Source organism: Pararge aegeria, chromosome 7 (assembly GCF_905163445.1).
Source record: "Pararge aegeria chromosome 7, ilParAegt1.1, whole genome shotgun sequence".
NCBI lineage: Eukaryota > Metazoa > Arthropoda > Insecta > Lepidoptera > Nymphalidae > Pararge > Pararge aegeria.
The window spans coordinates 936,049-949,039 of NC_053186.1; the positions used below are offsets into that span (position 1 = coordinate 936,049).

At 36.8% G+C, this 12,991-nt stretch overlaps 2 protein-coding genes across 2 annotated transcripts in view; one reads left to right on the forward strand and one right to left on the reverse strand.

Annotated features, from left to right (window-relative positions):
- The window catches only part of LOC120625072, a 61,053-nt gene that overhangs the window by 15,498 nt on the left and 32,564 nt on the right, over positions 1-12,991 (forward strand). The gene's annotated exons all lie outside the window — the stretch shown is intronic.
- Positions 4,231-6,288, reverse strand: LOC120625073 (cuticle protein 16.5-like). Its single transcript, XM_039891988.1, has 3 exons — positions 6,255-6,288; positions 4,897-5,244; positions 4,231-4,564 (listed from the first exon to the last, which is right to left on the reverse strand). The coding sequence occupies exons 1-3, from the start codon at positions 6,264-6,266 to the stop codon at positions 4,298-4,300; spliced, it is 627 nt and encodes a 208-aa protein (XP_039747922.1). The 5' UTR covers positions 6,267-6,288; the 3' UTR covers positions 4,231-4,297.

Below are 12,991 nucleotides of genomic sequence, written 5' to 3' on the forward strand. Positions count from 1 at the left end.
ATATTTATAAAATGAATATTAAATAAAATGGTGGAGTCCTGGGAACATTTTACTCTTTCATGAATAAATAATAATAAAAGTTTTACTTCAATCGCGCGTAAAGGATACACGCACACATTTTTTTTTATTTATTACTTCTTTTTTTTTTTATATTTATAGACGAGCGCTTGACTGCAATCACACCTGATGGTAAGCGATGATGCAGCCTAAGGTGGAGCGCGCTTGCCTAGAAGATGCCTATTCACTCTTGATTTGAAGGTACTAATGTTGTAAGAACTGGGGAAAATGGAAGCTGGAAGAGCATTCCAGATCCTAGCGGTGCGGATCAGAAACGAAGATGCGAAGCGCTTCGTACGCGTCCGTGGTATATCGACCACGTAGGGATGCAGATCCTTACGCTGCCTCGCGGTTCGATGGTAAAAAGGCGAGGGGGGAACTAGATCAAATAGTTCTTGAGCACACTCTCCGAAATATATCCTATAGAATACCGAAAGGCAGGCAACCTTGCGACGATGTTCCAAACTTCCAAACTTCTTCTTGTAGGCGCAGCAGGTCAATAAGGTATTAGGCGTCGCCTTGAATCTGAGGCAGCACGGAAGACACGCGATAATGTTTTGCTTCAAAATCATTATAAAAAGATGAATTTCTCAACACCAGCAGCGTTCTATCGCATCTGAGTCATTGGCCTAGATGCTTGCGCGGCGAGAATGTGGCTTTCTTATATTTTCCTTTATTGGCTATGATTTTATATATTTTTGAAGTTATAATTCTTTTGGCGTGTTAGGGAAAAATGATACGAGTAAATTTTTACGATGCGCGCGCACACCGCCACAAATAACATACACCCTGATGTTAGCTATAAGGTTTGACAGTGTACACTTTGAATTGTCAAAGTCTGCCGATTCAATTTGTACAAAAATCTCAAATTTTAATGTTGAGTGAAACTTGGTTTTCGGATAACTAACTGTCTTTAATTATGTTTATTATATCCATTTCTTTAATTATGTAGATTTTTTTGTGATATCTTAATAATTTTATTTGACTAGATTATAATAAAACTTTATATGTATAAAATACCCATTTTCTATTGTTAGTGTCGTTTTTTTCTACAAACGGACGGAAAACTAGAATAAGGCAATAGATAAAATTTTTAAAATGATTTTTATCTTGTTACGCCAAAGTATAACTTCTAACGCGTGTACATAAGTACACACAATTTTTTGTCAGATGGATAGAGAGAGAGTCATTGTGAGATAAATTGAAAGATTTTAAAATAACGAAAGTATACTTAGTACATATTTGAAAATTGAATGTATGTTCAAAAAAACATTTTAAATTTAAGAAAAAATGTGGCTGCAATAATTTAAACATTAGGAGTAAGAACAAACTAAGAGTGCAATATACTAGGTTACATAAAGTTCATAATTTGTTTTAAAGAAAATTGCATACTATTCTACAACAATCTACCCATTCTCATCTTACATCTTGTCTCTTAAAAAGTTCAAAGTGTATTTTAAACGTAAGCTTATAAATAAAAGTCCTATTTTAGTATAAAGGAATACGTAATCGATTAAAAACCTAGCAGGTTGCTCTTCTAATAATTTTAAATGACAATGTGAGATGGTGATAGCAAAAAAAATACCCGGCTAAATTTGTTCATCTTAGACCAGGACTGGTTTGGAACGCGAACGCGAACGCATCAAAAGTGCCACCTATGGGCCTACTTGAATAAAGATTATTTTGACTTTGTCTTTGAACCCTCGTAGCTTTAGTTTTAAGTTTACGAATATGTTTATCACCATCTCCCTACCGTGTAATTCTCATGGAATGTAGGTATGCATCAAAAGTGCCACCTAGTACTTGACTTAAGATATTTTTAACTTTGACTTTGCAAAACTGCCCTATTATGTTCGAAAGTATCTACGAAAATATCCGGTTTTGCAGAAATTAAAGGTTTTGTTCATATAAATTGCGATTTCCACCAATCCGCACTGAGCCAGCGTGGTGGACTACGGCCTAAACCATTCTCATTCTAAGAGGAGCCCGTACTCTGGAGTAGGCCGGTAAGCACCAGGGTAAATTCGCGTTCCGAGAGGCTTTAGAGATATAATATCCTTAGTTACCTAATCATGGCTTATTACTTATACCGATCTTGGCGTTATTTTGCATAGCATCTTGCATGCATCCTTGATTTTATTATTTTTATCTCGGGAAAACTATTGGTTCCTACTGGATTTTAAACAACACTTAAAAACGGGACCAAATTTAACCGAGAAAATGGTACTATTAAATAGTTTAAATCATACAAAAGTTTAAAAAGGTCACCTTTTCAGCGTTTCCTTTAGCGTTCACTATAGAACGCCATTTCGAAACGTTAAATTTGTCACGGTTTTTGCGCGTTCACGTTAGAATATATACAAAAGCTGCCGAGCGAGACTTCTTCAAGGATTTTGGGTTATCGACCGATCATCTCGTGATGTGGCCATGTTTATGCGCTGCGTAGACGCAGACCTTTCAACACGCGTTTATTAACTCCATTCGTATCTAAGTGTGTATGCAGGAGTATGTAACGGAATCTTTGAACGAATCGACTTAATATTCAACTTTAAAAAAACATAGTTATACTAAAAACACGTTTGGTATAAGAAACCAAACTCATTTCTCCCTTTTAGTTTCATTTGTTTAAAAAGCGTATTTCTTTTAAAACTTTTATTATTGTTATGATCAGGCCATCCAATTTGTTAATATTAGAGAAATCGCCTAAAGATAATCGTTGGAAATTAATATTACCATAATTCCTGCCTTAACGATTATAGACGAAAATAAACAATAATCTTATTTTGCAAATTGAAAAATGGAATAGTCTTACCAAATTAGTGTATTGCGATCGGTCCTCGATATGTCTACGAAGTTTGAACGTAATCAGAGCGTTTGAGGAGAGCCGAAATTAAGTCCAAAGGAGTCGGTTATAAACATACAAACTTACAGGTGGAGCTAATACAAAGCGTGTAAAAATTAAAAAAAAATATATATATTTGAGTGGTTTTACATACACTTGGATCAGTGGCGTGCATAGAGGGTATGCAGATGATATAAAATGAAGAAAACCTCCAATACCGGGGTAGGGTAGGCTTTTTATAACTCTTACAATGCCTATCCTTAAGTTTTTTATAACTCGTCCGGGAGATTTTCCTCCAAGTCAGTGGCGTGCATACCCTCTATGCACACCACTGTTTTGGAGGATATCCGGCCACAATTGCCAGAGTCGCAGTTTTAAATACTGTCGGTTCCGAAATGTTTATTTGCATATTAAAATTTATAAATAAATAATAGTTCTTAGTATAGGTGGACTCAGTACGGCACAAGCCTTACTCATTGTAAGAAGTGACCCGTGCCCTGGAGTGGGCTGGTGATGTAATTATAGGGGTATAGAATCGGTGATAGCCTAGTTTTCATGAAATACCACTTGCTGTCCTGAGAGCAGCTTTCCGTTATGTTCTCAAAGGCATGTGAATTCTACCAATACGCACTTGGACAGCGTTGCGTTCTTTCTTTCTCTCAATGAACAGTTGTGTTGTAAGACGGAAAAAAAAGGTCAATGTGTATATACAGTAGCCTTAGTATCTACAAGATTTGCTCGTCGCAATCTAGGATCCGTTTTCGAGTATGGAAATACTTGAAGATTTAGTAAAATGGATCTTATTTTCATGAACGCTTGTAAAACAAAAATAAAGCCCATTATATGTTGACGGTATAGAGTTTTATATGCGAAAACGACTTTTATATGCAAATCTTGTATTGAGGACTGTAAGTTCTCATTGTGAAATATTTGTTTATTTATTTTATTTATTATTTATGTACCATAAATTGTGAATTGTAAATGTGAACATATGATACATGAAGTGTACAAAGGAGAGCTTATCTCTATAAGAGATCTCTTCCAGCTATCCCAGGATGTTAGTAAGATAATTTTATTGTGGTATAGGTCAAATACTACTAAAGATATGCAGTATATCTTAATATTAACAAGATTCTACGTACTAATACAGAATAAAATTTGCGGATATTATGTTATATATTACAAAATAGATGATAATAATAATATAATAAATATTTCTATAAATAAGTAAAGAGTGATAAATATATTATGACAACGATAGATAGGAATATTGACAAGGTTCGAAATTACTCCCGAATGTGGGAAAATAAAATCACCAAAAAACAATTAAATTTTCATTTAATCGCGATAGTTTTCGCCTGCGTAATTTTTAAATAGGTATAAAGTGTTTTGGTTGGATTACCACCCGTGGGCGGCGTAGGCCACTGGGGCGGCGATCAGTGGAGACGGGTGGGTCTGGGAGAGAGATTGGGTGGAGATAGACTGGGAGCCGGCGATGACGGAGGGGGCCACGGCGAGGGGAGCGGAGATAGCTGGGGCGTAGACGGAGCGGGCGATCGCTGGGGCAATCAGTGCTGGGGCGGCGGCGTAAGCGGCCACTGGGGCTACTGGGGCGACCAGGGACCGGGCTACGTTGGGGGCTACGCTGGCGGCGGCTCCGTCAACCTAAGGGCAAAAGAAAATATGTTTTAATAATAATAATAAATATCACTTAGACTCTATCAGGGTAGAACATCCTGTGAAAATTACGTGAGGAAACTTCATGTTTCTGAGTTCTGCATAGTGTTCTCAAAGGCGCGTGGAGTCTACCAATCTGCACTTGGCCAGCGTGGTCCACTACGGCCTAAACCTTTTTCATGGATATATATTAATAGATTTTGACTAAACATGTATACCTTCGATGTTTTATGCAAATAAAAGAATTGAATTGAAATGAATTCCGAGAGAAGACCCGTGCTAGGCCGGAAATGAGTTAATGAAGATGATTTGCTACCAACCTGAGCCTGGGCGGTTTGGACGGCGTTGAGTGATTGCCAGGCGTGGTCTTCAGCGGCGTTGATGGCTCTGCCTTGGAGTTCGGCAGCCTGGTCGTTGACGGAGCGGACGGCGTCCACAGCGGCTGCGTTGGCCTCGAGGGCTGCTCCTTGGATGTCACCGGGAGGGATGGTCGGGATGGCAGCTGGCAGGGCCACGGTCCTGGCTACAGCCAGGGGTGCGGCGACCGCCAAGGGTGAAGCCCATGAGGTTGCCCAGGGTGAGGCGACCAGGCCAGCGGCGTAAGGTGCGGCCAGCAGGGCACCCGAGGGTGCGGCTGCGGCGCAGGCGAAGACAGCGGTGGCTACAATCTATCGAAATCGGAAACAGTACAAATTATAACCTTGGTTACCAGGGCAGCATAAAATGTGAAGAGGTACTTTATAGGTAATATTTATAAATCAAGAGTGAATAGGCATCGTCTAGGCAAGCCTCATCATAAATAACTACTACGTATAATGTTTGATTGTAATCAAGCCAAGTGCGAGTCTGACTCGCGCACGAAGGTTTCCGTACTAACATCTATAAAAACGGCAAAAATCGTGTATGTTGTTTGGGAGCCCCCTATTTATTTTATTCTATTTTGTTATAACAGAAATACATCTGTGAAAATTTTAACGGACTAACTATCACAGATAATGATATCTCATTAAATGTGATAGTTAGACCGTCAAAATTTTACCACCATCCCTGTCTGGTCTGTCACCAGGCTAGATATAGCCTCTGTCACCAGGTTAGATATAGCGTAGTGACAGACGGACATACATACAAACGGACGGACAGCGGAGTTTTAGAATTAGGGTCCCGTTTTACCCTAACCTATAACAATAATGTTGATTGTTAATGGACTTTCTCGAAAATATATTATAACAATTAAAGTATCTTAGTTAACAAAGCAGTTCTATGTTCAAAAATAAATTTATCACCATCACATCTCACAATGATGGAAGATGTTAATATATGAACGCTTCAGAATTACTTTATTAAAATACTAAAAAAAAAAAATTTGTCTCAAGAAATTCACCGAGAATCACTTAAAATAGCAAATCTTCAATTCATATCTAGATGAGAAATCCCTAAACTCCAACTTTAAAAACACTAGCAGAGGAAAGCTTAATATGTAAGCAATTTAAATAAATATTAAAAACATCACTTTTTAAACAGCACTATAAAATATTAAAAAAACACTTTCTAAACATTAAAATAAATATTTAAGTATACTGAAGAGAAATCATTTTTAAAGATTTCGTAATATTTTTATAGGAATAATAAATGTAAACACAAGCCTATCACAAAGACTTCAATTTAAAAAACAACTAACCAGAAATCTCATCTTGCACTTCTTTTGCAGACTACTAGATAGCTACTGATACAGTTTCTGTCACCGCCCATGGCTTTTATACTAGACCACCTGTGACGTCACACGGAACTCCTCGGCTATAAAACTGGTATAGTCCAAGGGCGAAAAGGGTAGTGTAAAGATCATCAAAGAGATTAAAATTAAGTTCAGAGCAGACATTTCGGTAGCCGACTGAGATAGTCGGCTTCTTCTGATTATGACACGTTTGGAATTTTACTTAGCTTTTGAGTTTTTAGTTTCAGAAAATCATTCTTATTGTGCTTTACTAGCGTTCTGTTTTTTGAAAATTGACACTATGAGCTAAAAGTGGCTCAATCTTCTTTTCTATAGTGTAGATTTTCTTGAACTACCAGTAAGTTAGTAAGGTAGTCAGTTTCGTACCAAAATGATAAATGTGAACATTAATGTGCGACTTTATCCTCTGTATTATATTCATAATATTTCAGTATTTCATGCAGTCGACTTTGGAGTAGTTATGGAAAATGCTTGATCAACTTTATATTAAACTAGTTGTTCCCCAGTGTTTTCGCGATAGAGAAAAAAACTAATCTTTCCTGTTTAAAATAAGTATTATTAATTTTTATTGCAATAATAGATTCGTTGAAAAACAGGCGATATAACCTATTTCTAACCATTTCCAAAAGATGGATGTTGATTATAAATCCGATTCTCGATGTTATAGTTAACTTAGACCAGATCTGATTTGACGGATAGACCATCCATCATATCTATAATTAGTAACTCAAAAAAGTTTTTGTTGATATACTTAATTTTAATTTTATGGTTGTCACGTTGTTCTATCTGATATAATAATATATCTTTGGGCGGTCAGGAAGCGCATTTGACAGATCCAGTGCGCGGCAAAATTGACGTGTATTCAAATTTGGAATGCGGCCAATGTCGGTTACTTTTTTTTATTAGTCTAAATGTTTCAAAGGTGGACGCTTGTTCAGCCTACGCGAAAGTCTCTTTACTTGTAATAAACTTTATTGAGAGACTATTTTAGAATGTTGTTAGCATTGAATAGAAGTTCGGTTTCATGTTTACATGAGTTTATTTATAGGGAAAAAATGATTGATTGCCTTACACAAATAAAAATAATAACTTAAAAATTATATTTAAAAAAAAAAAAGTTTGTATCTAAAATATTTATTTTTAACTTTTTATTATGATTTTTTAAGATTTAAATCGTGATATAATTTAACATAGTCACTGGCAAGATTAGCCTGGGCCATCGGACAGATTTTTTTTTTCTCATTATCTCAACTGATGATTAAATTTGCTGGTCAATGGTCATTTGTAGGTTTGCCATGCGTTATTCATATTTCAAATAGGCCTATTAAATACGGTACGGACTACTTCATATTTCAAGTAGGGCTTCTAAGTAAATAAAAGTTTTTTTTTTTATTTATAATTTCTTCAATCCTTACACTCCACACCAAACAGATCTATGGCAATGTGCCTACCCTTTACGCACGTTTCGCTCTGAAACCAAAGAAACCCCAGGAGATGTTGACTTAACAATGACTTGTCTTAACAATTCATAAGATAAGAGTATAGCGAATTAAGCTTAATTTTCAAGATATATCATGGCTTTCCGCGAAGTAACGCCTGCTTCTATCCAATGAGAAAAATATTTCTGTTTATCATCATCATGCCAACCAATGGACGTCCAGCGCTGGACAAAGGACTTGTGTAGGGAGTTCCACCAATCACGGTCTCGTGCCGTTAGTAAAAACATCAATTCAATTCATGTTCAAAGAAGCATATTCATTTTTCCACTCAAACCAATTTAAAACGTTCTAAGTGTAAACTTACGACAACCCTATTGAAGATAAAAGACCGACACGGGCATAGTACCTACGCTACGCGACGCGTACCTTATAAAGTTATAGGAGTCACATGATTTTAATTTTGCGTGTAATTTTAGGGCTGACTGATTTCTTTCACTAAAAACTATGGCAGTGGTCAGTGGTAGAACTATTAGTCTCAAAAAGTTTTCGTTAGTTTTCGGTTTCACAGAAGCCTGTGAAGTATTATTTCGGTTTTCATTACATATTGTGTACACGTACATAGATGTAGGTTTCACTTTTATCGGCCGTCCCCAAAGAATGCTCCGCGTGTTTTATTTACACCATCTCAGTCTATTAATATTTATGTACTTTTATATGTATAAGGAAGTAATTAAATGCGCGACTTCCTATTTTTAAGTGGGTAATGATACCAATTATCGAATGATTCGAACTTCTGTTCAAAATATCAAGTGTATTAGGATATTAAAGCGCTACGAAAACTATGTATTATTACTAGTTGCCCGCGACTGCGTTCACAATTTGTAATACGTAAGTTTTCCTTTATAAACATTGTATACACCCTTGAGGTTTGTTCAAAAATAAGCTATTTCAAAAGTATTACATTTATAACTATGGAGATTGTAATGACCTAACTTTAAAAACAAATACTTACCAAATAATCTTCCAACCCCCGTTTCCCCCTTTTAGGAGTAGATCATCGAGAATCTGTGCGGATAACAAAAACTTCGAAAACTACGAATCCAGACTCCAGAGTCCTTCAATCCCTATTTCACCTCTAAGGCTCTGAAATAAAAATTAACCTATATTTCTACCTTTGTAACATTCTTCTAGACGAATTTCTATTGAAATAGTCAGACCAAAGTTTTAAAAATTGTTTTTTTTAATTAAAGTACGTGTGTCTTTAAATACACATTTAGTGATAAGCTGTTATTTTGACATTACAAACAGACATTTCCATTTTATTTATTTGTACACATCCTGTGTTATCAGGTTTTTATAAAAAGGTTAACTACCATGAACATGTGTCACCAAACGTGTACGCTATATTATACTATTTACGCATAAGCCTCAATAATGTTCTTATTTGATGTATTTTAAAGGAAAAAGAAAAATGATAGCCTTATCTCACTATTAGAGATGGAGAAAAAGTAATGATTATACCTATTACTTTTTCTCCATCTCTAATAGTGAGATTAGGCTAAACTGATAAAATATCTGAGCAAGATAGATGCGTCTGCAGTTCAGATTAGAAGAAATCGGATAAAAATGTGATGAATGTGAATGCCGAACGCGCATAAATCGCGGCGTACTTGACATAAAAGCTTTCAAAAAAACAATAGGCTATATATATATGTGTGTGTATGTGGGTGCATGTGAGTGTGCCTGGCTGCGATGAACAGATCTTGCTTCTGTTTTTGTAAAGGTGAATCAGTCGAGAGTGTCCTATGTTTAATGAAAATCAGTCGAATATGGCCACCGCCACATCCCGTTTTCACATCCCGGTCAATATGGGTATCAAATGAAAGGGCTTGACTAGTAGAATTATGCTCACTTCATTGAAATGTCGGGGGCTTCTGAATTTTTTAATGTTTTATCGGACACGCGACTGTTTTATACAAAATTACGGGAGTCACGATGGGACGCAAAGTTACGGGACATTCACAGATTTACCTGCCACATGGCAACCATACTTGCAGGTGAAGCCTAAAGATCAATTTAAATTGTCGGATGATGTAATAATAACGGACGATGAATAAGGCTGTACGTTCCATTACCAACTACGGGTCTACGGTGATATCTATCTGATGCAATAAACTACGTAGTTGCTCAAATATCATATTAAATTACTCTCCTCGGTTTTACCTGATCAAGTAAATGTCGCTCACATTTAATTTACTTCCTACTTACACTCATTTTCGAACAACTGGTTGATTTCGCATCAAAGACACAAACTTGTTACCATAAACAATAATTAGTGGTTTGCCACGGATTAAGACGTTGGGTTCTTTACCCGACTATAGCAGGGTAATACACAACGTGTTAATGAAAACCGAAATAATACTTCACAGGTGTTAGAGGTACATTATGTACTGTCTCTGAGACTTAGCTGTGAAACCGAAAACCTAATAGGAGCGCAAGTCATAGTTAGAGACTGTACTGTGTTGTACCTATTTAGAAGTAGAAGTTTAAGTTTAAATTTAAATAAGTTATTCATTAGTCAAGATAATAGGCTAGATTTTTATAGGCAATAGCATCTCAGTGATGCTTGATGGTAGAGGAAAGAAAAAAAAACCTTCCATACTTAAATTTAAATTCAAGATTTCTTTAATCATGTAGGCCTATCACAGGCACTTATGAAGCGTTCATACATATATGTTTACATGGGGATGGTGATACGGCCGCCTACTTAAACCTAAAGCTACGAGGGTTCCAATAGCGCCCTGGGCTAAGAATATCACACAACAAACTAAGCCGGGTAGCTTTTTTGTTGTCACCATCTCACAGTAAATTAATATTAAGCTATCAAGTTAGAGCAACTCACCCCCTAGCTTTTTTATCGTTGAAGTAATCCTTGTCATTATAATAGGATTTTCTGTAATCGCTTACGTTTTATATAAACTTTGAACTTATTGAGAGGAATCTCTAACTGTACGGTTCTCTCTTACTTTACGGTACTGCACATGTTTTTTATTATATTCTTATGTAATGCCATCTAAAACTTAAGCCCCGAGAGTCTGAAAGTGATACTAAATCGCCCGCACCGTCAAATACAGCTGGAGCACTTTCACTGTGAGGCCGGCTTTCGTTTTTGTCGGTCCAATTTGCGCCCGACTCTGACAGTCCGCACCTACTCCGTATCACGCGTTACTAATGATACGGGTGGAGAAAAGGTATGTCGTGGATAATCATCACCTAATGTCGCGGTGATATCGGTCACCTCACCTCACTCTAACTTTTCGAAGTTATATAGTTAAGGTGTGTAAACCTTGAACTAGAACAAATTATGGTAAAAAATCCCTTACCTTTGAAGGCGCCAAATTTTATAATAAAACAAGCGGACCCGAAACAAGTCGACTTAAAAAAAAACACGTCAATTACGCCTATCCAAAAAACCACGTCAATCTAAAACTCCGTTGCGCGGATTTTGAAACGCGGATGGGGAAAAAATAGCGATGCTAACCTGTAGAAGCTGTTTGCTTTTCCGGGATAAAACGAAGCCTATGAGCTATGCCAGACTATATTGTAGGTATCTTTGCCAAATTTTAGCCAAATCGGTTCTTTCGTTGTCGCTTTAAAGCGTAGCAAACCAACCATTCATCCATACATCCATCCATCCAAACATCTAATCTCACAAACGTTCGCATTTATAATATTAGTAGGATGGTACGCATGCATTCGATCGTTGTCCCATATGCCTTGCGACTTGCTGAAGAATTATGTCCTTGATCTCCAACAATATTCATCAGATCTTCATTAAAATTAGTACACACTGCCAAATAAAAAATGAAAAAAAAAATTGTTTTGGACTCAGTGTTGATTATAAAGTATCCCCCAGTCAAAATTTTCAAAATATATTAAATGTACAGAAATCTTCCAGTTACAGTTTTATTATAAGTATTGATAACTATACCTATAAAAAATGTAAACTCATTCAATGTATTCAAAACTAAATTAGATTCTTATATATTAAGTAATACCAATAAATTTAAAGACGAATACATCGAATGAGTAGATAATAGTAAAATTGAATTTAGTAATTTAGTCTAATGGCGAAGTGTATTAATTTATAATAGAAAATTAAGTTTCCTATGTAAGTGTCTTAGGTCTTTTTATGGGAATAAATGACTTTAAACCTAAACCTTAATATCACTTGCTTTAACTGTAACGTTGAAGGAAAACAATAAGAGAAAAATGGCATGCTAGAGAGTTCTCCATTTTTTATTTTTTGATAGTAATAATTGACGGACCAAGGAAATTGCCCACCTGATGTAATGTGGAAAGCCGTCGCCTATAAACAGCAGCACTTCAAGGAGCACGTCCTGTAACATGCCGGCCTGAGTCCATCAATTTGAGGCGTCGGTGTTAAGCTTGTGATTTCACCATTGCAACAATGCTGCTTAGCGGCAGAATTAAGCATGGCGACAGTACTCCTCGGGCGAACTCTGTCATTAAAAGCTTTACTACTGCTAGAACTCCATTAAGTTCATAAAGGCTCGTGAAGTTTACCAATAATTGTGGTAGACTATGGCCTATATACCCTTCTCACTCTGAGATTAGACCCGTGCCCCGTAGTGGGCCGGTAAGAGGTGGATAACGACGACGACGTTACCCATAAGGGCCATAACCCAGTGTCCCACTGCTGGGCACAGCAGCTGCTCTATCAAAGGAGCGACGATCTTCGATCAGTGGTAAACTTTATGGTGAATTTTAGAATTTGGCCTGGTCCGGTCTGTCGCGAGGACTTAGCTGTGGCTAGTTACCCCTCTACCGACAAAGGCTCGCCACGCGATTTAGCGTTCCGTGCATGAGTATGGGTTTGTTATAAATGCCTCATACTCATACAGGTTGGCCCGTTAGTATTTTAGACTGCATCATTGCTCACCACCGGGTACAGTACAGCAGACAAAGGGCTAACTCGTGGTGGAATAAAAAAAAATTGGACGGGGTGTTATACGTTACCCTCGTGTGTTTCTGTGTCTGTATGTAGCATTATAGCTCGCGAACGGATAAACAGATTTTGATGTTGTTTGGTTTGAAACGTGAATAAGTCGGGAGTGTTTTTAGCTAGGTTTAATGAAAATCAGTCCAAGATTGCCGCCGCTAAAAAATTGCGTATTATATATTTTTCAGAAAACCCCCGTAATATCTGTATAAAATTAAAGG

Excerpts from the sequence above, each read along its gene's own strand:
- LOC120625073 (XM_039891988.1), bottom strand. Across the intron at positions 4,565-4,896 it reads TCCAAACCGCCCAGGCTCAG|GTTGACGGAGCCGCCGCCAG; the intron begins GTTGGTAGCAAA and ends TTTTGCCCTTAG.